The 21,474-nt window shown below is 51.9% G+C and overlaps 7 protein-coding genes across 7 annotated transcripts; 3 read left to right on the top strand and 4 right to left on the bottom strand.

Moving 5' to 3' along the window:
* Positions 1 to 102: 102 nt before the first annotated feature.
* CDV56_102983 (tRNA-ribosyltransferase family protein) lies at positions 103 to 1,733 on the bottom strand (the record flags this gene model as incomplete). Its single annotated transcript, XM_026756602.1, has 3 exons — positions 103 to 283; positions 352 to 1,432; positions 1,493 to 1,733. 3 exons carry the CDS (start codon positions 1,731 to 1,733, stop codon positions 103 to 105), a joined length of 1,503 nt encoding a protein of 500 aa, XP_026612146.1.
* A 299-nt stretch (positions 1,734 to 2,032) lies between these two features.
* On the top strand, positions 2,033 to 2,753 carry CDV56_102856 (bifunctional thymidylate/uridylate kinase; the record flags this gene model as incomplete). The annotated part of the gene is made up of 2 exons (XM_026756475.1): positions 2,033 to 2,168; positions 2,224 to 2,753. 2 exons carry the CDS (start codon positions 2,033 to 2,035, stop codon positions 2,751 to 2,753), a joined length of 666 nt encoding a protein of 221 aa, XP_026612145.1.
* A 48-nt stretch (positions 2,754 to 2,801) lies between these two features.
* SLX1 (Slx4p interacting protein) lies at positions 2,802 to 3,572 on the bottom strand (the record flags this gene model as incomplete). The annotated part of the gene is made up of 1 exon (XM_026756380.1): positions 2,802 to 3,572. The coding sequence occupies one exon, from the start codon at positions 3,570 to 3,572 to the stop codon at positions 2,802 to 2,804; it is 771 nt and encodes a 256-aa protein (XP_026612144.1).
* Positions 3,573 to 6,557: 2,985 nt separating this feature from the next.
* CDV56_101628 (putative PHD transcription factor (Rum1)) lies at positions 6,558 to 12,057 on the top strand (the record flags this gene model as incomplete). Its single annotated transcript, XM_026755247.1, has 5 exons — positions 6,558 to 6,923; positions 7,045 to 7,975; positions 8,032 to 8,129; positions 8,186 to 10,878; positions 10,938 to 12,057. The coding sequence occupies 5 exons, from the start codon at positions 6,558 to 6,560 to the stop codon at positions 12,055 to 12,057; spliced, it is 5,208 nt and encodes a 1,735-aa protein (XP_026612143.1).
* Positions 12,058 to 12,729: 672 nt separating this feature from the next.
* Positions 12,730 to 13,923, bottom strand: CDV56_101352 (1-aminocyclopropane-1-carboxylate deaminase/D-cysteine desulfhydrase; the record flags this gene model as incomplete). The annotated part of the gene is made up of 1 exon (XM_026754971.1): positions 12,730 to 13,923. One exon carries the CDS (start codon positions 13,921 to 13,923, stop codon positions 12,730 to 12,732), a length of 1,194 nt encoding a protein of 397 aa, XP_026612142.1.
* A 351-nt stretch (positions 13,924 to 14,274) lies between these two features.
* On the top strand, positions 14,275 to 15,738 carry CDV56_101080 (putative exopolyphosphatase; the record flags this gene model as incomplete). Its single annotated transcript, XM_026754699.1, has 1 exon — positions 14,275 to 15,738. The coding sequence occupies one exon, from the start codon at positions 14,275 to 14,277 to the stop codon at positions 15,736 to 15,738; it is 1,464 nt and encodes a 487-aa protein (XP_026612141.1).
* A 573-nt stretch (positions 15,739 to 16,311) lies between these two features.
* Positions 16,312 to 20,025, bottom strand: CDV56_100419 (putative SH3 domain protein (Cyk3); the record flags this gene model as incomplete). The annotated part of the gene is made up of 1 exon (XM_026754038.1): positions 16,312 to 20,025. The coding sequence occupies one exon, from the start codon at positions 20,023 to 20,025 to the stop codon at positions 16,312 to 16,314; it is 3,714 nt and encodes a 1,237-aa protein (XP_026612140.1).
* Between the last annotated feature and the right edge of the window lie 1,449 nt (positions 20,026 to 21,474).

The raw sequence follows: 21,474 nt of genomic DNA, 5'->3' as shown, positions 1-21,474 counted from the left end.
TTTTGGACCTCTCCCTTTGAAAGGATATTAACCATCACTGATCGTACGTACCTCCATCCACTCGTGATCTTTCTAAAAGGAACCACACCATATCTAAAAATTCTAAGAGGAGGTTTTCTGCGCAAAGCCATGTGCTTCTAGTCCATCAGCGCCCGTATCTGGCGTGGCAATGGACGATTCCGACTCTGCGAATTTCTCCGCCGCGTCATCGAGGCGACCATACACGCGAGGGAAGCGTCGGGGTTGGTGAGGTCCAGCAGCGGGGAGTTGGTGGCCACGGAGTCTGTATGTCCGGAAGGGTTAGTGGATCAGACGATGGTGGATTTATGCAATTCCGAGAGTTATACGCACCTGGGGCCCTGGCCGGTTTTCTCTGGTAATTCTGGGGCATAGATCCGGTGAAACGTATCGGCGTCTGTGTCGAAGGTTCCTCGCTCGATACTCTCTCTGATAGCGGAGAAGAACTTGTCCATGGTGTGGTGGTTATGGATCTGGAGTAATGTCCATGCGAGCATTTCCTTTGCGGATAGTAGATGGTGGATGTATGCGCGGTGGTGGTTTTTGCATGTGTAGCACTCGCAGGACGCGTTCAAGGGTGCTGTGTCTACTTTGTACGAAGACGACCACAGGTCAAATGCGAGAGGTCGAGGTTCGCTTGCAATCGTCTCCGCTGTGGATGGGTAAGCAAGGGCTGGAAAAGTGAAATCCAAGGCTATCCCAGCGTCCGAGGTAGCGCCCAGGAAAGGAACGGTGAAAACATCGGCGCCGAGAGATACCTGACGCAGGATGTCGTGTGGTGTAGCTGGATCACTGAAGAGTAGCCGGGGTAGATTGCCTAATCTCTCCGGGAGAATCGATAGCGATGCCGACTCGTATAATGCGAGACCGGAGATGTGAGGGCGCAGCCCATGCTCGAGATCAGCCAGGTATAGCGATTGCTGCGTATTCTCAAGGGGCAGCACCGGCGCAAAGTATGCTGATTTTGGCCGACTTTCTTCTGGTACTGTTCGACCATAGAGCTGCTCCGTTGCATGCGAAGTAAATGCATGGGTTCTATCAGCCATCTTTGCCCTCCTCTTCGAGCCGGGAGTTTGTCCCTGGACCAAGTCTGCTAGTCCCACCACGATGTCCGGCCGTAGCCTCTGTACTGCTTCCACATACTCACCAGCCTCTAGCTGCCTGAACCCGACCGACGTCAATATGGAGATTGAATTAGGCGTGTTATTGGGGGGACAGACGATCGAAGGCACCCGTCGCGGACCGAGAATGAGCAGGAAATCCTCAGGAAGACTGATGAACTTGCGCAAGGCCGATTCATGCGGCGCAGTTGGCACATTGTATATCGGCGGGGTTCCCTTCCGGAGCGGTCCTGTATGCGCTTGCTTTTCTATGACTGATCTGAGCCCCAGTGGGCATCGAACATCGTCAGCGTCTATTTTCCTTGTTTGATTATCGCGAGTCGAATGCAAGATCAATGCGGACATGAACCTACAATCCTCGAGACCAATAAACAGGCTGCCGATCGCAGTCTCATCGCGCATAACATCATGCGCAATATGAGGTACAGCCCCTCGCGACGTTAGCGGAATGTAATTGGGCGTCGAGATGGCTTTTCTGCCCGCAAAGGCCAAATTTCCCAGCCGCGGGGCTAGGATCGGGGCAGCTGCAGGACTGAGAAGAGTGAAATTGGCCATCTCATCCGGAGACTGCGACGATGCTCCAGGTAAGCTCATGACGATCGACAAGACGGGCGAGGTCGTGCCAATGTCGTTCGTTTTGCGACTGGAGATCTGGTGAGGTAAGAAAGGGACGTGGAGATAAACGATCGACGATACTAGTACGTAGCCATTATTGATCAATCCGCTAGACATCGGAGTTTCTTTTGTTTCCCCACCGCGTTTCGTGTGCCACAAACACATCAGCCAATCCTCCCCTGTTCTCAATCACAATCAGACAGTATTGATTGACGCTCCAATCGATATTCCTTCAAAGCAGTTTTGCTATTTCTTCGACAAGAAGCAATTCGGACAAGATGAACAGTCAGCGGAAACGCGGAGCTCTCATTGTTGTTGAAGGTCTGGATCGAGCCGGCAAATCGAGCCAATGTGAACGCCTACGTGACTCTTTACAAGCATCAGGGCTCTCAGTGAAGTATATTCGATTTCCAGGTATCTATTTCTTCTTAATTTTGTAGGGAAACTCCCTTTTCTGATCGTGCCTTAGATCGAACAACACCCATTGGAAAGTTGATAAATAGCTATTTACAAGGCCAGTCGCAATCGGATGACCATTCGATTCATCTCCTCTTCTCAGCAAATCGCTGGGAGATTGCGAAGAGCATTGAGGATGACATAGCCAACGGCATCAGCGTCATAGTAGACCGCTACTCCTACTCTGGTGCCGTTTACTCGGCTGCAAAGGGCAATCGGAACCTGTCGCTGCAGTGGGCATGGCAGCCAGAAATCGGATTGCCGCAGCCGGATATGTGCCTCTTCCTCCGCATATCCCCCGAAGAAGCAGCAAAGCGTGGCGGATTCGGGGTCGAGCGCTATGAGAATGAAACGATGCAAACCCGCGTGCGTGAGCTATTCCAAACGCTCTTTGACCGCCAGCAGGGTGATTACATTCACGCAATCGATGCCGGAAGGTCCTTCGATGCAGTGTCGCAGGATATTTTGAAGATAGTGACGAACTATATCGAGAGACTGGATGTCATGGGGCCTTTGAAGAGGCTGGGACCAATCGCAAACTAAGGCAAGGCCTCATGTGTCCCGGTAGAACTGGGGAAAAAGGAAACTTATTCACAGAATTTCTGAGTCGTCACCCTCGCTGTCCTCGATAACAGTTTCCAGTTTCGGGGCAGCTTTCGAGAGGGTCTTCAGCCGAAGATCCGTGTCGGAGTCTGACTCTGATGCCAATCCTTCTAACCAGTCTTCATCCAGAAGAAGTTCATCTTCGGCATCTTGACTGAAATCATCGTCTAAATCGGCTGATGCGGATCTTAGACTCGACGAGTCAAATCCTCTATCGGCGACCTTGCCAGTCATGTCATTGTGTTTTCGATCGGCTCTTCTCTTCCGTTTCAAAATTGCCAGCAGCTCTTGTTTCCCGCGACTCCGAAAGCTCAACTCCTTCATCATCAATGGCCATTCGACAGTGGCCTTACATCCAGGACAAATCCCGTGCCTTGGAATGAATTGGTTTGGCTCCTGGGCCGCATCAAGGAATTTTCTTGATAGGCATAGTAGATGGCAGGTACAGTGGCATTCCGCCTGTGGGCAGACAATTGTCAACTCTTCCTTTGGGACGATTTGCCCTTGGCATACTTGACAGCGCACGTCTTTTGGGTCATCGAGAAGGAATATGGCTTTCTCTATATAGTCTCGGATTGTAGTATAGGTGCTCTTGGCATTTTCGACGGCACCAAACCTGGTGCCATTCCCATCGGCGTGTGCGCCAATCTCAGGACAACTCCCGTCCAAGATGACCTTGACAGGGCTCGGAAGACGAACATCAACTCGATCATACCAAGCTTTCCAAGATTGATAAACGTCGTCCGAAAAGAATCGCATTTTTAGAGGCCAGTGAGAGAAGTATGTCGACCTCAATAGACGATGTAAATCGGCGAAATGGGTGTTGAGGGACCTCCGGGGTCGACGACGTCTTCTGCTTTTCTTAGGCGTCCCCTGGTCTTTGGACTCAACTGAGTCGCAATTAGAATCGAGAGACTCAGGGTCCTGAGCTTTCCTCTTTTTTCTGGGCTTGACCTCCGCAGAAGCTGAGCTTTCTTCCTCTGATCGCAAGTGGCGCGAGTACCAAGGATTTTGCCAAGCCCATCTTTGGAGGCGTTAGATTCTGCTCGCAAGATAAATAGGGAGAGACGTACTCGAACTGCAGAGCTCCAAGCCGGCTTGTAAAACCTTCGACCAACAGAACCATCTCCCACGGCCTCAGCTTCTCGGCCGCAGTCCGACGAGCACCTCCCTTGACAACGCCATTGTGCTGTATGAGCCGTCTTGCAGGATTGGGCGTGGATCCGATATAGAGAGATGCATGTCGCACAGTCGAGCGGAGTAGATAGCAGCAATAGAAAGCTGGAATGGGCCTTGAATGCTCTATCTGGATGTCATCCATGGCACTGTTCTCTGTAACTTGAAGTCGGAGGCGACGTCAGATAAATGGGTATTTGGCCTGGAGATTTTAAAGCCTTTCGAGCTGAAGGCTTTGAGTCGACATTCCTCCTCATTCAATTCAAACAACAATAGAACGACCAATAGCGCTATAGACGGCCAGTCTTGTCGATATCAGGTTTTTGTTCTTCTATTCCATTGACAATTGTTGTTGATGGTTCAACATCAACAAAGCAAATCACATGATGAGTGTGAGAGATTACAACATTACCACTTCTGCCTAAGGCAGCATCACATCACGCAAACTACTAACACATTATTCCCTGCCAACAGCTGGAAATGACAAGAAGAAAACCTTACAAATAAAATATAATCTGCAATGCCACCCAGCCAGGTAATTACTATACATGTGTAGAGTCCTAGGGCTCTACAGTATGGCGAAAAGCTGCCAACCCCCCCACCGCGAAGACACCCAGATTCATCCAAGCTCTGGGTTACCAGGGATAAGCTTGAAATGAGATGTGACGTGAGAACAAAGGGTCTTCTTGACTTCAGTGAGTTGGTCACAATGACGATAAAAGATGCTCTTCACAAAGACAAGGGATTACAGCCCTGGGCCATATCTAATCTATGTTATTATTATTGTCATTAAGTCTTCTGAAGAAATAATAATGATTGTGGTTGCATGCGGACCATAGTTGGCATGTCATGGCTCTTTAGCACTTCCTTAACCTAACTAGGTAGGTAAGGTATTGGTAATTAAATACCTGAGTAACGCAAATACCGGGCTCGTGTAAGAATTGTGACCATGAAACTAAAGGTACCTTATGGACCTCGGACCTCAGGGACCTCAGGACTGAGGTGCAAACCTAATGTAAGATTTGTGCGGACTACCTAAAGTAGTTTACAGCCTCATGCTATTCTCCATAGGTCACCACTAGAGGTCACATGAGAAATTAAAGTCCGCAGCAGCTTATACTGCTGAGAACTGTATATCAGATTGCCTAATAAGCTAGAGAACAGACAAAATTCATGTCATTTGCAAGAGCCGACTGTAGCCCCCATGGAGTACTTCGACAGAGAGGTATGTACGGAGTATGGAAGGTACCTTACCTTACCTTACCGGCCTACCTGGTAAAATACCTATGTACCTACCTTACCTTACGGTTGAGGTGGTACCCTTACCTATGGAGTATGTACCCTATGGGCCGATGTGGGCAGGTATGCATGTGGCTAATGAAATAGGTACGAATTTAACTGCAGGAAGTAGGCTTACTCTTCATGAAAAGAGGTCTTGCCAGTCTTTTACATTTAAGGTAATACCTTAGAATCTGGACAGAAGACTTGCTAAGGTATCATCCGTTTGCGGCATCCATTGTAGACATGATACAGTAATGTAATGACCAGTATCGTTTCCCTCCCTATGTAATGCTCATTATTACCTCTACCTTACCTAAGGTATCCATGGAAGGGTTCGCTACCAGCCTCAGGCCATGAGGCTGCGACTGCGCGGCATCAGGCAGGCATGAGGCAGGACGCAAACCATTGATCGATCGAATCTCTCCATCATTGGTCTCTGCCCTTTCCGCTTCGGGGCGTCGTCCATCTCGATCTCAAGTATCACTTTTTTTTTTTTTTCCCTGCTTTGTCTTCGTAGTATTCATCTTTCGTCTCTTTTAATCTTTCTTTAAGCATCCGGAAACCGTACATCGCTTTTTCCTCTCTTTTTGACTCGTCGAAACTCGCTTGGCCCCTTCTACTTGCTCGTCCTACACTCTCCTACGAGTTGTAGTACTAGTAGTACATACCTCGTAGTAGCAGCAGGTGGTTTGATCGATTATCGGATACCTAGGTATAGCTACACTAGCTACACTTGCTACACCTGCCTGACCGGCTCACTACTATCGCTTACTAGATAGTAAGTACCTAGTGAGATGTGTTTAAACGGCAAACTCTACGTACCCTTCGTCCTCACTGACTAGTGCTAACTTCACCTTATTAAGGTATTGATTGCTCGGGCTAGAGACTAGACTGCTTCCAACCACCGTACTTGACTGACCTGCTTGTTCCCTCTTCCGAGATTCTCCACACTAACCCTCCCGGGACCATCTCGGTCTCGCCTTTACTTCTCTCTCTCTTTCTCTCCTCTCATCCTTCGCTCGCTCTACTAGTGTCAAGTACTATTTCTCCGTCTCGATCATCACCTCCTCCCATCTCCCGATTTGCTACCCATATTTTATTCAGAAGACACTCACTCATTCTACAATACAATAACCAAGGGGACAATTGTCGTTTGTGTTCGACTCTTCCTTTCATCTGATTTAGTCCTCAATGCCCTTTTCGCATCGGACACCCTCTCCCTTCCGTCCGCGATAGATCACGCGCAGAATTCCCTTTTGTCCTCCGGCTAGCTGTCGCTCCCTAGAGATGGTGGCTCCGGCCTCTACGGGCGCGAATTCGACAGGCGTACAGCCTTCAGCGAACCGTCAGCCCACTCGATCCTCTAGCACCCACCCGTCGCATTCCCATAATGTACCCTTGAGCGCTCGAAGGTCGGCACCCCTCGACTTATCTACGGTCGAACGACGAGGACAGCCCAATGCTCCTCGAGAGCCCAGCAAACGAATCCGTCCCCATGGCTTACAGGAAGCTCCGACGTTCCGTCCGACAGAGGAAGAATTCAAGGATCCCTTGGAATACATCCGCAAGATAGCGCCCGAGGGCAAGAAATATGGAATCTGCAGAATCATTCCACCAGAGAATTGGCAGCCACCGTTTGCGATTGACACAGAGGTATGCGGGTTGTCCTCTCATCCCTGTGCTCGCTACTACACCCCGTTCCATCCCCCTAATTCTTAGAGGCGACGGAATCACCATCGGGAAGATCCGATGCTAACTTCTACCCCCGTTCCAGCGATTCCACTTCAAGACTCGTCGGCAGGAGCTCAACTCGGTTGAAGGAGGTATGCCCCCGCGTTCAGCCACTTTCGCTGCCGGTGCAACTCCGCAGCCTAGTTCTGACCCGGACTCAGGAACCCGTGCAAACTTGAATTACCTCGACCAGCTGGCCAAGTTTCACAAACAACATGGTACCAACCTGAACCGATTCCCTAGCGTGGACAAGCGCCCCTTGGACCTGTATAAGCTCAAGAAGGCCGTCGAAATACGGGGCGGTTTCGACCAAGTCTGTAAAATGAAGAAATGGGCTGAGATTGGGCGTGATCTCGGGTACAGCGGCAAGATCATGTCCTCCCTGTCCACCTCACTCAAGAATTCGTATCAGAGATGGCTTCAGCCTTACGAGGAATACCTCCGTGTGGTCAAACCGGGAGTGCAGCAGCAACTGGAGCTAGAACATGGTGGTCCGTACACACCGTCTCCGAACCAGTCGCCCATGGCTAAGAAGCCCGTCTTGTATGACCACATCACACCATCCGCTACGCCCCAGGCACCTCTGAGTATTCCGGCTGCTGGTAGTCTCCAGGGTACCCCAAGGGAAATTGAGGCCACACCTGATAACCCTACCCCTCCGGTCGATTCCGCACCTCCTCGGCCTGTTGCGTCCGGCTTCACCCCTGTCAATGCCGGTAGCGGCGGTTTTACTGCTGTCAATCGGTCTCCATCCTTCATCGCCGTGAATAGCGGCCCAGTTGTCAAGAAAGAAGCCGAGACTGGCTCGCTTACGCCGCAAAGCGTTGCCGAACACCCTCAAAGCTCGACACCTCTTCCCAACGGCAATGGAAGCCATCCCATGAAACGCGCCATCAGCCATGAAAGTGGCTCCCAGACTGAAGGTGGGGAAACAGACGGTGGGAGTGGGCGAAGGAGCAAGCGCCTTCGAAAGGGTAAGCATGTGTTTGTCAACGTCTGCCGTGGCCCTATTTGTCTGACTTTCCGCTAGATGCACCACCTCCACCCACCGTCGCGGGTTCACACATGAGCCTCCTCCGTCCTGCTCCGCCTCGGGCACGCAAAAGCGACAGTCGGAAGATCGGTGATGTAAGCATAAAATTCTTTGGATCACTGAATTCGTAACACTTATTGACTGTGCTTAGAAATGCGAAGTTTGTGGCAAGTCCGAGGATCGACCTTCGATACTTGTGTGCGACAGTTGTGACCAGGGTTACCACAGAGACTGTCTTGATCCTCCTTTGACGACTATCCCCGAGTACGACTGGCACTGCCCCAAGTGCCTGGTGGGCACAGGCGAGTTCGGGTTTGAAGAAGGCGGAGTCTACTCGCTCAAGCAATTCCAGGAGAAAGCGAACAGCTTCAAGAAGAATTATTTCGCCTCCAAGATGCCATTTGACCCGGTGCTTAATACTCACCGGCGAGAGTCTGAGGATGACGTGGAACGCGAATTTTGGAGACTGGTTGAGAGCTTGACCGAAACCGTAGAGGTTGAGTACGGCGCGGACATTCATTCGACAACACACGGCAGTGGCTTTCCCACAATTGAACGCAATCCACTTGATCCATATTCAACAGATCCCTGGAACTTGAATGTCCTTCCTTTCCACGGCGACTCACTTTTCCGTCATATAAAGTCGGACATCTCTGGTATGACAGTTCCCTGGGTTTACGTCGGGATGTGCTTTTCGACGTTCTGTTGGCACAACGAGGATCACTATGCCTACTCGGCCAATTATCAGCATTTTGGCGCAACGAAGACTTGGTATGGTATTCCTGGTTCCGACGCAGAAGCATTCGAAGAGGCCATGCGCCAAGCGGTTCCCGAGCTTTTCGAGGGTCAGCCTGATCTACTTTTCCAACTCGTCACCCTGATGCCACCCGACCAGCTGAGGAAGGCTGGTGTGAACGTATACGCTCTTGATCAACGGGCTGGACAATTTGTCATTACCTTCCCCCAGGCGTACCATGCTGGTTTCAATCACGGATTCAACTTCAATGAAGCCGTGAACTTCGCCCCTGCGGATTGGGAGCCTTGGGGCGCCATGGGAGTCGAGAGACTTCAGGCTTTCCGCCGCCACCCGTGCTTCTCCCACGATGAACTGTTGCTGACGGCAGCCGCTCGGGATACTTCGATTACGACGGCGAAATGGCTAGCTCCGGCTCTTCAACGGACATGCCACCGAGAGCTTGCGGAGAGAGCAGCATTCATCCATCGACATCGGGAAATAGCACCGCACAACTGCGCACTTAGTTCATCGGACCCCGCAGCTTCTGGTGAATGCCAGCTGAAGTTCGTGGTTGAGGAAGAAGACCTTCCAGAAGATGACTACCAGTGTCAGTATTGCAAGGCCTATGCATACCTGACGCAGTTCCGTTGTCACAAGTCTGGCAAGACAGTGTGCCTGCTACATGCGGAGGCTTTCGATTGCTGCGGAGACTCACCCACTCAGCGACTGTTGGGCCCAGACCATACACTGCGTTACAGGGTGAGTGACGACACACTGAAAGCCCTAGTGCAGAAGGTCCAGGAGCGTGCCAGGATCCCGGAAGCGTGGGGGGAGAAGCTCGACAAGGTTCTGGAAGATGAGCCGAAACCCCAACTGAAGGTCCTTCATAGCCTACTAAGCGAAGGTGAGAAAATCCCATACCACCTGCATGGTCTCCAAGATCTCGCGGCCTTCGTCCAGCGCTGCGATAAGTGGGTTGAAGAAGCAACCAACTACATCACCCGGAAGCAGCAAAACCGGAGGAAAAACGAGAAGGCTTGGCGCAAGAGTACTTCTAAGGCCGCGCAGCTGGAGGAACGTGATCGTGAAGTTCGCAGGATAGAAAACATGTACGCCCTTCTTGCAGAGGCTGATAAACTTTCCTTCGACTGTCCACAGATGGCGGCTCTGGAAGAGAAAACCCGCGAGATCGAGAAATTCCGCCAGGACGTTAACGTTGCCCTTTTGAACCCCCATATACGGTCGATCCAGGAAGTGGAAGATTTGGTGGAATCGGCGCGCAATTTCAATGTGGAAATACCCGAAGTGGAAGGATTGGAGCATATTCTTCGACAAATGAGGTGGAATGATGAAGCGCGTCGCAAGCGTGATCAGTACCTGACTCTTAAGGAATGTCAAGAACTCATCCAGGCTGGCGAGCAATTGGGACTCTCCGAGACCAACGAACAACTCAGTCACTTCAAGGAGTTGTGCCGCCATGGTGAGACTTGGGAAGCGAAAGCCAAGGAGTTGATGTCTGTAGAATCGGTTCACTATCAACAACTCGAAGCCTTGTCTGCGCAGGCGCTACGCTTCCCTGTTTCTCCTGAAACACTCTCAGCTGTCGATGCGATATTGACCAAACAGCGTGAAGCGCAGAAGAAAATACAGAGTCTATACGAGCGGAGCAAGAATCCAGATTTCAGAAAGCGTCCGAAGTATAAAGAAGTCCGTGAACTGATGGATTCTCTCGAGGCATTGAATAGCCGGCCCACGGGAGCAATCGACCTGGAGCGTGAGCAGAAGCGTCACGAAGACTGGATGCGAAAGGGGAAAAAACTATTCGGGAAAGCCAACGCTCCTTTACATATCTTGAAATCTCACATGGAGTACGTGGAAAAGAGGAATTCATATTGCTTTGATTTGGAAGATCGCTGTCGGCCGCCTGTGGAGCCGTCGTCTCGAGGTAACACCCCCGAAGGTCTTTTGGAGAACCACGCCGCCATCACCACCACTACTACCACCACTAGCATGTGGGGTGGTGGGAAGTCTCGAAAGCGGGATGTCTTCTGCATTTGCAGGCATTCCGAGGCTGGAATGATGATTGAATGTGAGGTCTGCCATGAGTGGTGAGTGTTTACTTCTTTCTTACCTGTAGCTGCAAGCTGGCTGACCTCGGGATTTGTAGGTATCACGGTAAATGCTTGAAGATCGCAAGGGGCAAAGTCAAGGAGTTTGACAAGTATACTTGTCCCATCTGCGACTGGCGACACAAGATTCCCCGAGACGCTGCTCGCCCGAAGCTCGAGGATCTCCAGGATTGGCAAGCCGAAATCCCAGGCCTCCCTTTTCAGCCTGACGAGGAACAAATTTTGGAGAATATCATCAACCAAGCGACTACCTTCCGTGATTTTTTACAGAGCTTTACCAATGCGGCCTGCACAACGACGGAAGAGGTGCCTACGTTAATCTTCTACCTGCGCAAGATCGAGGGTGCCGAGGTGTTGTTGGCGTATGAGACGAATTTCTTCCGCCAAGAGATCCATAAATGGGCACCTGTTGCCCCGGAACCGCCTCCAATACTGGAGCAGTCCCTGTCGACGCGCAAACCACGCCCAACAAAGCAGCAAAAAATTATGGCGCAATTGGGCGTCGAGCGCCCAGAAGATCTTCCTCCTCATCTGCGTACCAAGCAACCGAATCACACGAAGCGAAAGTCTCTCGAATCGCAAACACCTCGACCTGCAGTACTGCAGTCTACACCTCATACTCCCGGTGAGGACTCCAATCGCACTGGGCCAACTTTGACTCCCATGACGGATGCACAAAATCCTCCATATCCTTTCTCTGCCAATTACTCTCTTCCTGCTAGCGACTCTACACCAGCATTTGCACCTGGACCGTCTGCATTCCTGCCACATGTTTCGGCGCACTCTCCCTCTTTCCCTCCGCGGTCTCCATCACCGCATCATGGGCTTGATAGCGCTCTGTTCAGCTCTCCTCGGTTTGACCGAGATCCTACCGAGGGACCTCCAGGAGTTGCCGTTGACCATCAGGACCCTTTTGACAGCAGTCCTCGACAGAATCTGGATGATGTTTTCGCAGATTTGACGAACCAAGATGTGGAACCCGAGCCAGAACCGGAGCCTATGGAGAACACGCATGCTAACGAAGCATTGGAGGCTCTCGATGCGAGTAATGGTGGGGACCACTCTGACACCACGCAAGACGACGACTCTCATGATACTGGATTAGATGGTGACATGAACGGTCAAGCCGACGCCGAAGACACTGCAGAGAGTTCTTGATAGGACCATATAAAATGTTTGCCTGCCCGAATTGAAGCACTGTTCCGATAAGCTTTCTCAGTTCGGCAACCTTTCTAATTCCACGAATTCCTATCTCTTTTTCCACATCTGGGTTTGCTCCGACAATATGGGGATGTTTAAGTTCACATGGGGCTTGTTTTCACTTTTTAGAAGGGCATTCTAGCGGCGTTTGAATCCGAACTGGCGACTCGGCGCGGCGTTTGTTATACGAGGTTTTCCTTTGCCTTTTCTTTTCTTTTTTTTTTTTTTTTTTTTTTCGCTGATGACTCTTCTGCTTGTTGATCTCTTTGTGACGATGCTCTTCTGAATGCTTCATGTGCTCTGTACGTTAGTTGCTTCCTTTTGCGCATGGTGGCGCGCATGGTGTATGAAGAGGGTGGGGAGTTAGGTTATTTTCTCATCTGCGTTGTTTATTTCTTTCAGTGTCTTCATGGTTCTATATACTCTTACGACCCCGCGGAGGCTGATCCCTGATGGATGATGAGTGAAATCGCTGTCGTTTCTGTGATTCTACCATTCTTCGGCCTCTCTGCTTCTTCGCGCCGATAGCTCTCTTGGGTGCGTTTCCATGTAATACTAGCTAAAATACCTTATTTTGTATCTCTTATCAATAGAATCAGAGTCTTGATCTCATCGTTTACTCCCTTGCCCCTATGATTCGACCAGGTCTGCATAGGCGCCTAAGGCGGCCTGTCCTCCAGTGTGGATGAAAAGCAAATTCATGGAGTCAGGGCGGTCCCAGTTCCGCGTATGGAGAGACCAGTCCTTTACGAGGTCCCCTTGCTGGACCCAGTGTGCAAGTCCCCGTATGACCTTTGCAGTGTATACGGGATCGAGTATTATTGCTTCCCTTTGTGCCATCAAGTCCAGCGCCGTGCTTGTCTGTGGGTCTAGAACTCCATATGCGGTGCCAACGAACCGATCATCAAGCCGAACATCCTCCATGGAAATGTCATTTCCAGGATCCAACCCAATAAGACCAGCTGCTCGACGGGCAAAGGCGAGTACCCGACCCTCATGGTACTTCCGAGGCTTCGTAGGCGAAGTCAAGATCCCGATGACTTTCCGAGGTGGTTTAGTCGACCCGCTTCTGCCTTCCACCTTCTCCAACAGCTTAAGGCCGGCGATCAAACCACCCACTGTACTGCCACTACCGCAAGCGACGAAGATGTAATCAAAACGCCCGCTCCCATTCAACTCCTGTGCCTGTTCTTGCATCGCAATCTCAAACGCACACCGCGCATAACCTAATCCACCGAGAGGATGCAGACTCGCCCCGGAGGGGATCCAATACGGCGCCTTACTCTCCCCGCGTAATTCCTCCAGAATCCCAGGGATTGGGTCTTCTTCCCCGTCCGCCGGCACAGTCGACGACTCAAGTATCCTCACCTCCGCCCCGAGGAGGCGGACAAGTTGCGCGTTTCCCGAGCGGAGGAACGAAGCTTTGTCCGTTGCGGCGGCTAAGCCGCCACCTGTGCCTTTGTGCAGGACGATAACTGCCTCGAGGCCGAGTCGGTTCGCCACCGCGGCGACCTGCACGGTGTGGTTGCTCTGGACCGCGCCCTCGGTGACGAGGGTTGGTGGGGTTCCATTGGGACGGCTGTGAGGGGCGAGGATGTCGGGGACGATGTATTCGAGCTTGCGGTATTTGTTCCCTGCGCAGGCAAACGGAGAGGAGTGGTCTTCTCGTTTGGCGTAGAGGGAGATATAGGGTGCTTTGGTTGTGTCGTTGTTGTTGTTGAGGTATGCGGATAGAAGAGTGAGGGGGTGGATCGGGGAGGGATGAGGGTATAGCAAGGGATACCGAGGAATCTGAGCAAATGCTGTGGGTAGAGAGACTGCCATTTCGAAGGGTAGACGTAGAAAATGTATGAAGATGGACTACTCGTGGACATTGACTGAGATATATACTAGGGTTGTTTATGCACACAAGGGTATCTAAATGGTTGATTAGTCGACTGAACGGGAAAATCCGCAGGGATTGAGGCTTACCATGTCAATAACAATATCATCAATATATACATTCACCCGGAACCGATGCCAAACCTGGGATTGGAAGGTATCTTTGAGCGTTTAGATGCAGTCCAGTGGATTGCTGACCAGGCGGTGTCGTTTTGCTGATGATGTCAACTATCACGAGCTTCCCTTTTGGGATTTTAATCACCACCACGAATCCCACTGCGATCGCGAAGCAGGATGGCTCGCTCTCCGCCCTCCTTGCAGAGCCTATTGCGATTTCTAAAGCAGGCGCGTCAGACACATCTGAGTTTCATTTCCGAAGCTTTATCATCCTCCTCGCGGACAGAGCCTCCCATCTACGTGGTGGGAAATCCTTCGGCCGATCTTGACTCCACCATCTCTGCCATTGTCTATTCTTACTTTGCTCATAATCGCACTCCAATTGAATCCCCTCGACCTCATATTCCCCTGATAAATCTACCAAATGTTCCCTCTGGTCCAGAACTGCGCAGACTCCGTCCAGAGTTCGTAAAAGCTTTCTGCCTCGCTACTACAACTCCCTCAGCAGAGGGAGACGACGTATGGGACGAGACCCCCGAAACAGCAGGAACAATCCTCCACGAACACATTCTCACCGTCGCAGACTTTGCAGCCCATCTTAGGCAATATCACGCTGAACACGCGGACCATCGGTTGACCGCAGATGTCACGCTCGTGGACTGGAACGCACTACCCCACCGATCGCCCACCGGCCAACGGGGAAAGGGATCGTTAGATGGCTTGCCCTCCATCGACTTCTGCACAGTGGGCTGCATCGACCACCACGTTGACGAAGGCTTTCTCCCGCCCGTCGAGTCCCTCCCACGCGGTCAGCCGCTGCTTGTGCGGCCCGCGGGCTCATGTACCTCACTTGTGGTCTCGACACTGCGAGAGCTGGACCTCTGGCAGGCTAACACCGAAGGAAACGTCACCTCGTCTACGTCAACTGAGACGATGCAACTCGCTAAGCTCGCCCTAGCCCCTGTCCTCATTGATACGACCAACCTTACCGCCAAGGATAAAGTCACCGACGCCGATACAGACGCAGTACATTTCCTCATCTCCCAAATGGACCGGTGCAAGTCTACACTCGGCTCAACCTGGGACCGTGAAGCCTTCTACGAGCAAATCCTCGACGCAAAGCAAAACAGCCTCGATTTACTCACCGTAGACGAGATCCTCGGCCGAGACTACAAGCAATGGACCGAGACAGCCCGCCAGAACGCTAGTTCCGTTCAGATCGGCTTCTGCTCGATGGTCAAGTCGATTCCGTGGATTGTACGGAAAGCAGGAAGTCCGGAGGCGTTCCTGGATGCCCTGCAGACATTTGCAAAGCGCCGTGAACTAGGGATCGTGGTGGTCATGACGGCGTTTACCTCGCATGCGCAGGACGGCAGGTTCTGTCGCGAGTTGGTTGCCTGTGCTCTGGACGATGGGCCGGCGGTTCAGGCGCTGGAGGCGTTTACTGCGCAGGCTGGCTCGCGGCTGGGGTTACAAGAATGGAACTCGCTCGAGGGTGACTCTGAGGATGATTCGCAGGCTATCAAGTCTGCTTTCAACAGTGATGCCCCGGTATGGAGGCGTATCTGGCATCAGATGGATGTGACCAAAAGCAGGAAACAGGTCGCTCCGTTGGTGAGAGGTGCCCTTACAGGTCAATGACAGATTCCATGAGTCCAAAATTTGCATTCATGGAAGGGTAATTGATGGCAATTAGCCACTTTGTCCGTTGAATGTCTTATTTCGCACAATGATCAATTCCTCGAGGTCTCTTCATTTCTGAGACCTCAAAAGTCTGCACAAGCAAAGGGGGAAATCTATGATTTGGCTTGCCGCGCCTGCGAACAAGCATGCTCCATTCAAATTCACACAACATGATGATGCACATACAGAATGTTTACAAAAAAAAAAAAAAAATCTTACATGCCAACACCGCTCCCCATGACCGGTGTCCCATCAACTCCGAACACATAAACGCGAGTAGGTTTACATCAGTGTAGTCCCATCGAAAGATTGGACATGCAGAAGAAATAAAATCAGATGCAGCAGATGAACAAATGCCCCGACCCGGTGTAGCCGATGCAAATGCAAACATGGCGTAAAGAGAAATGCAACAAACAGCTGACCCAAAATGCGAAAATACGCCTGGTAGTCACATCGTCCACACGCCATGAATTGGCTCATAGATTGGACGAAAGTCCGTTCATCATATCAAGACATAAATGCTTGTCGTATCTAGAAACATTCCCATTCACAGAAAACGCACCACCGGGCAACGCGGTCGGCGAGCACGAGTCCCCTCCAAGTCCCGCGCTCCCCGATCTTGATCACCGTCTCCCACACGCTGCCATCGGCGGTGGGATCCGACGAAGAATCGTTGCTGATCATATGATCTGCCTTGCGAGTGAGCCGGAGGATCTTGCCGGACGGCGACTGGATTGCCAGCTTGGCCGGTTTTTCCCGCCCGGACGATGACCTGGTGGACGATATGGCCGAAGTAGAGGCCGAGAATTCGTTTGAAACTGCAGAGACAGAAGACCCGCCAGCGGAGCTGGAAACCATACTGAGTGCACTCGCGGGCCGGGCAAAAATCGACGGCGAGACGCGCCCACTAGGACCCAAATCGCCGCCGTTCGTCAGGGAAGGCAGCGAGGAAGGATGCTGCCGCACTGCAAACACAAATGTATTGTTGACCGCAAGTTTCGCGCACTGAGGCTGTATGATGTACAAGTCGTGCCGCTGAGCATGAGGCGTCGGGTGGCGTAGGACAAACTCATATGGAGGGTTCTCGCCTGTGTGGATTATTGGAAGGGCAAGTGCCAGCGGATGGGGAATGTCTTTGCTTGAGTGCATCAGGCCCTTCTTGCCAGCGTAGATTTTAACTGTGCCTTGCCCTTCATCACCGGGCAAAACAGCTTTTACAGTAAAGCGTTTCTGACCGCCGACCCAGTCTGGCTGGACCAGGGCGCGCTTGCGAACAACCTCACCACTCTCGAAGAAGTCACCGTCAGCATCACAAGCGAAAGCGGGCGCCTCGACTTCTGCCGCACATTCCACGTCCGGCGGCACGAGGAGGCGGATTTGCAGAAGCTCCAGTCCTTCAATTCTGATCAGGCTGGTATCATAGTCTGGAAACTGCAGGTTCATCTTAAAGTAAGGTGGGCACGCTGCCGGAAGGGCTAGCAACACATCTGGAGAGATGGGTGGACATATGTGTTGCTCCTCTGGATGCAATGGCACATGGGTATAGCAGATCTCAAGCGGACGTGCCAGGAAATACCAGCTTTCCGCTGTTGACGAGCCACTGGTTACGAACTGATTCCTTCGCGGGTTGGTCGGGCTTGCCAAAGAACAATCGATAACTCGCCATTCGCCATCGACCAAGACTGTATTCCACCAGTGGTTCGGCCGCGAAAGGCTGTCCAGCTCGAACAATTCACCAGGTGTTTTGAGGAACCCTTGGACTACTTCCGCATGAAGACCGACAGCCGCGCACATCTCCTTGACAAGGAACGCGATTTCCTGAGGACTTCCTCGTCTAGTTTGCAGAATCCGTTTCAAGTCAATCCCGATCTCCTCCACAGGCTCGTCCCAGGCGATTTTTTCGCTGACCCAAGTGAAGATAGCTCGCAATCTCTGAACATCGCTCTTGTAAGGTCGGCACACGTAGCCCTGAGCAAGGCTCATCGGGTTGGTCATCGGCGGAAGGCTGTTGACAAACCGAGCACTTTTATCGACGAGGCTCAAGTTTACCATGTTGAAGTTGGTGGGCTCGCTGATCGGCAGCCCGTCAATACTTTCATCACCTTCTGCATTTTCGTGAAGCTCCTCCACCGCGTAGATCACAGGATGATCCATCATCTGGCAGCGCTCGGCTCTTTCGATACGTTCGTTGCGGCTCGGCGAGCTTGCTCGATTCACGTCACGCCGAACCTGCACCCAATCTACCGCTCCACCTGCATCGCGAGTCGAGTCACGTCTAATTGGAGACACTGCCCTGCCTTTTGTAGGTGAATAGGATCCACCGTTGTGTCCTACAGCAATACTGCTTCTGGCATTAGCGGCACCGGTCTTGGCTGATTCGAAAATCTTCTTGAAAAAACCATGCTTCTTCGCTTTAGGAGTGGATAGACCGCCAAAAACAGCGGTGGATTCGCTGGAATCGGCAGCAGGAGGAGACCACGGTATAGCAGAAGAGGCACCTTGCCGAGAGGTGTTGTGACTTGAGTGGTACGATATACCAGTAAGAGGTGTCTCAGGTCGAGACATGCGAGAAACATCGCTGAAGCCTCTTGAGCGAAAGGTTTCCATGGCCGTGTTTGGCCTTTCGTTACTGGTCGTCAGTCCTCGCCTGGCATAACTCCCTGCACTTGTTGCGCTGAATGCGCCCGCCGAGGGACCACTCATCAAGCTCGGGCTCGTCTGTTCTGTGCTGGCTGTCATAGTCGTACTGATACTTTGCACACCGCTCGAAGAAGTGGTGGTACTGGATTTATTCGTGTAACTTCTATTGAGAACGTCTTCTCTCAAATCCTGCCCCGACCTTCGACTTCTCAGGTATGGATACTGGGCAGGAATTGAATTATGCCTTCCGTGCTGAGCGAGGTGTTTAGGTGGCGGGGGTGGAGGCTCTTCGTCATCCTCCGGAGGCTGTATGTCTTCCGATCCTCTGCGACTCTGTTCCTGCATCTGACGCAGTCGGCTTTCCATTCTCTGCACGTAGTTGTTCAATTGCGGCGGCCCGTCAAGGTAGTGGTCATGCCCGTACATGGTGTTTCGATGTATGTGACTGTCGCTGAACTGGTAATCCTGTTCGCCTTCGAAACCAAGGGATGTCAAAGGTCGGTGAGTATGCCGGGCAGGTCTGCTGTCGCGAAGACCTTCAAAAGCGTCTGGAGACCAAGGATTATCAAATACCGGAGCTGGTGAAGGTGAATGGGTCCCCCGCGACAATCCCATGTCTTCCAAGGATGTCATGACATCTTCCATTGCGTCGCGAAGCGGTGACGGAGTGTTTCCATTTGCGTCCGAATGAGCAGCTGGAGATGGAGTCCTTGACATGGTCACGTAGCGGTCATTCATACCCAGATGCGCGGGAACACCCCTGTCCATGGAAGGTTGGCGGTTGACTGCAATTCGATGCGGAGGGGGAGGAGGGGGCGGCGGCGACTCTGCGCGCTCTTGAAGCTGCAACGGGGAGATCTCGCGCGATGGGGGGCGAACTGACGGAGGTCGAGCTAGCGGGGTCTGCCTGATAGGTACCGATGGGGGTAGAACGTTCATATCATCTGGTAGGCGAGGGGACGCCGCGCGGGACGGAGGCCTGGAGCGTGAGATACTCTCTCTGGCTGGAACGGGACTTTGTGGTGGAAGATCCGCGACCGGCGGAGCACGGGGTGAGACTCCACGGGATGAAGGTCTATGTTGCGAGGGAGGTCTGGAAGAAAGAGAACTCTGGTGTTTCACCGCAGTTGTTGGTGTGCGCAGGGGTTTGACAGTCCGCGCAAGGCTGCCATTTCGAGGTGGCGTTTGCGGAATTGAGCTTGAAGCTTGTGTTGTCGTCGTCGTCGCGCTCCGGGCCAGCTCGGCCGGGGCCAAAGCTTCCTTGTGAGCCTGAAAGGGTTTTCTAAAGACAGTCTTCTGCTTCTTAGGAGCGGAAGTGGGATTCGAGATTGGAGAGCGTCCGGCAGCAATCATGGGACTCGTTGCTCTAGTGACAGGCACGAAATCTTCACCCAGAACCTCCACGAAATTGGATGGAAACAGCCCGACCATGCGCCTGTCACGGCGCAGACGACCCATCCACCACTGCCCATCTCCTGCATTCAAACACTCAATAAGATCCCCCTCCACGAAGCCGAGATCGCGTTTCGTTTCTCCTCCCCATGAGTAAATCGCACGACACCAGCACGGGAACCGCGTCGGTAGCTGAGGTGCCGCAGGCGACATTGCGGCGGGAGTGCCGGCGCAATGAAGCTCTGTCTTCGAGTCCGACCGGGAGATGTAGAAAGAGCGCGTACCGTTTGACTGGTGATCTGCAGGTTATGTGTTAGTACACAATAATTATGAGGAAAACGACAGTACGAAGGTTTGAAAGAGACGCACAGTGGTCGAACCAGTACTAGCAAATGAGAGAATATTATTAAGACCCATACAAGGGACTTCCCAAAGTGTGCATGGTAGGAAAGGTACAGCCAAGTATAGAGGGGCGGGATAATAGACAGCTACCGATGTGGTATCCGAATGGGAGGGGAGTTGAGGTAAGGATGTGATAGATCAGATAGATAAGGACTGAGATCGGAAGAATGAAAAGGGAAAATGAGAAAGAGAGAGGGATGGAGGCTGTTGATGCTGAGAGAGTACAAAGGGAGAGAAAGGAAGACAGAGAGAGGGAGGGAGGGCTGAGCTGAGCTGAGCTGAAGTCACGGTGAGGCCCGATGGCTGTTTTGGTGTTTACGTGGGCGCCTGATTGGGACTAGCGCCGTGTGGTCTCTCTTATCGATAAGCTTAATGTGCACGTCCTCTTTATTTTAGCATTCTCAATTCCCAATCATCACCCACAGGATGCAGGGGAAATTCCTTCTTTCTATTCATGTTCATTGGATTTGTGCAGACAGTCTATCCGATAGCTCGTCTCTCATCGAATGCACCCTATCTGATGGGTCCAAGCCAGTTCGGAGGTTCCAGAACTGAGGCATAAGCCCAACGCTCTAGATACAACTTCAAAGTCGATCCATGGTTTACAGACTCCGCTTCCCGCAGGTTTACCCATGGACAGCACGTTGCCGGGTTCCCAATCAGAGCATGCTCCTTTTCAGCGCTTGAATGGGGCCACAGTAGTGACATTGATCATGCCGAGTATTTCATCTTCGTCCGAAGCACAGACTCCCATGTCAAGAGTGAGACAGAGACGTCAGAACAAGTGGCCGACGTACCAATCAGGACAACAGATTCGTCTATTGAATTGTGATAGATCGAACTTGATGCCTATATCCTGAAACAAAACGCTCTCGCCGCGAATGTTGTCCGCATCGACTCATCTGTCACGCTCAACCTTATCCGGGTCTAACTTAGGTGGGTTACGTTGGATCCCTCTTCATTCACATTTAGCTGATGTGTGCGCATACGCATGCACATTCCTTGGTGTTCCAATTGCTCTGTTGAGTTGCATTGAACTGTCGGACACAGTCGACCGGTAACATACGAGACCTCCCAGGAAAGATTGGCGAACACCCATTCAGTGTCCGATAGTACAACGCAGCCTCCTAGTATTTGGTGTTGGCCTGAAGCGCAGCACGAGAAATCTTCACGTAACTGTCTAGCAAATCTAGACAAGCACGAGGCATCACTATATAGCCAAGCAGGAAGTGATGGACAGTACTGAGAGATGTCCAGAAA

The sequence above is a fragment of the Aspergillus thermomutatus genome, assembly GCF_002237265.1.
Source record: "Aspergillus thermomutatus strain HMR AF 39 chromosome Unknown NODE_186, whole genome shotgun sequence".
NCBI lineage: Eukaryota > Fungi > Ascomycota > Eurotiomycetes > Eurotiales > Aspergillaceae > Aspergillus > Aspergillus thermomutatus.
The sequence above is the reverse complement of the archived record's forward strand: the minus strand, read 5'-3'. Positions and strand labels throughout refer to the sequence as shown.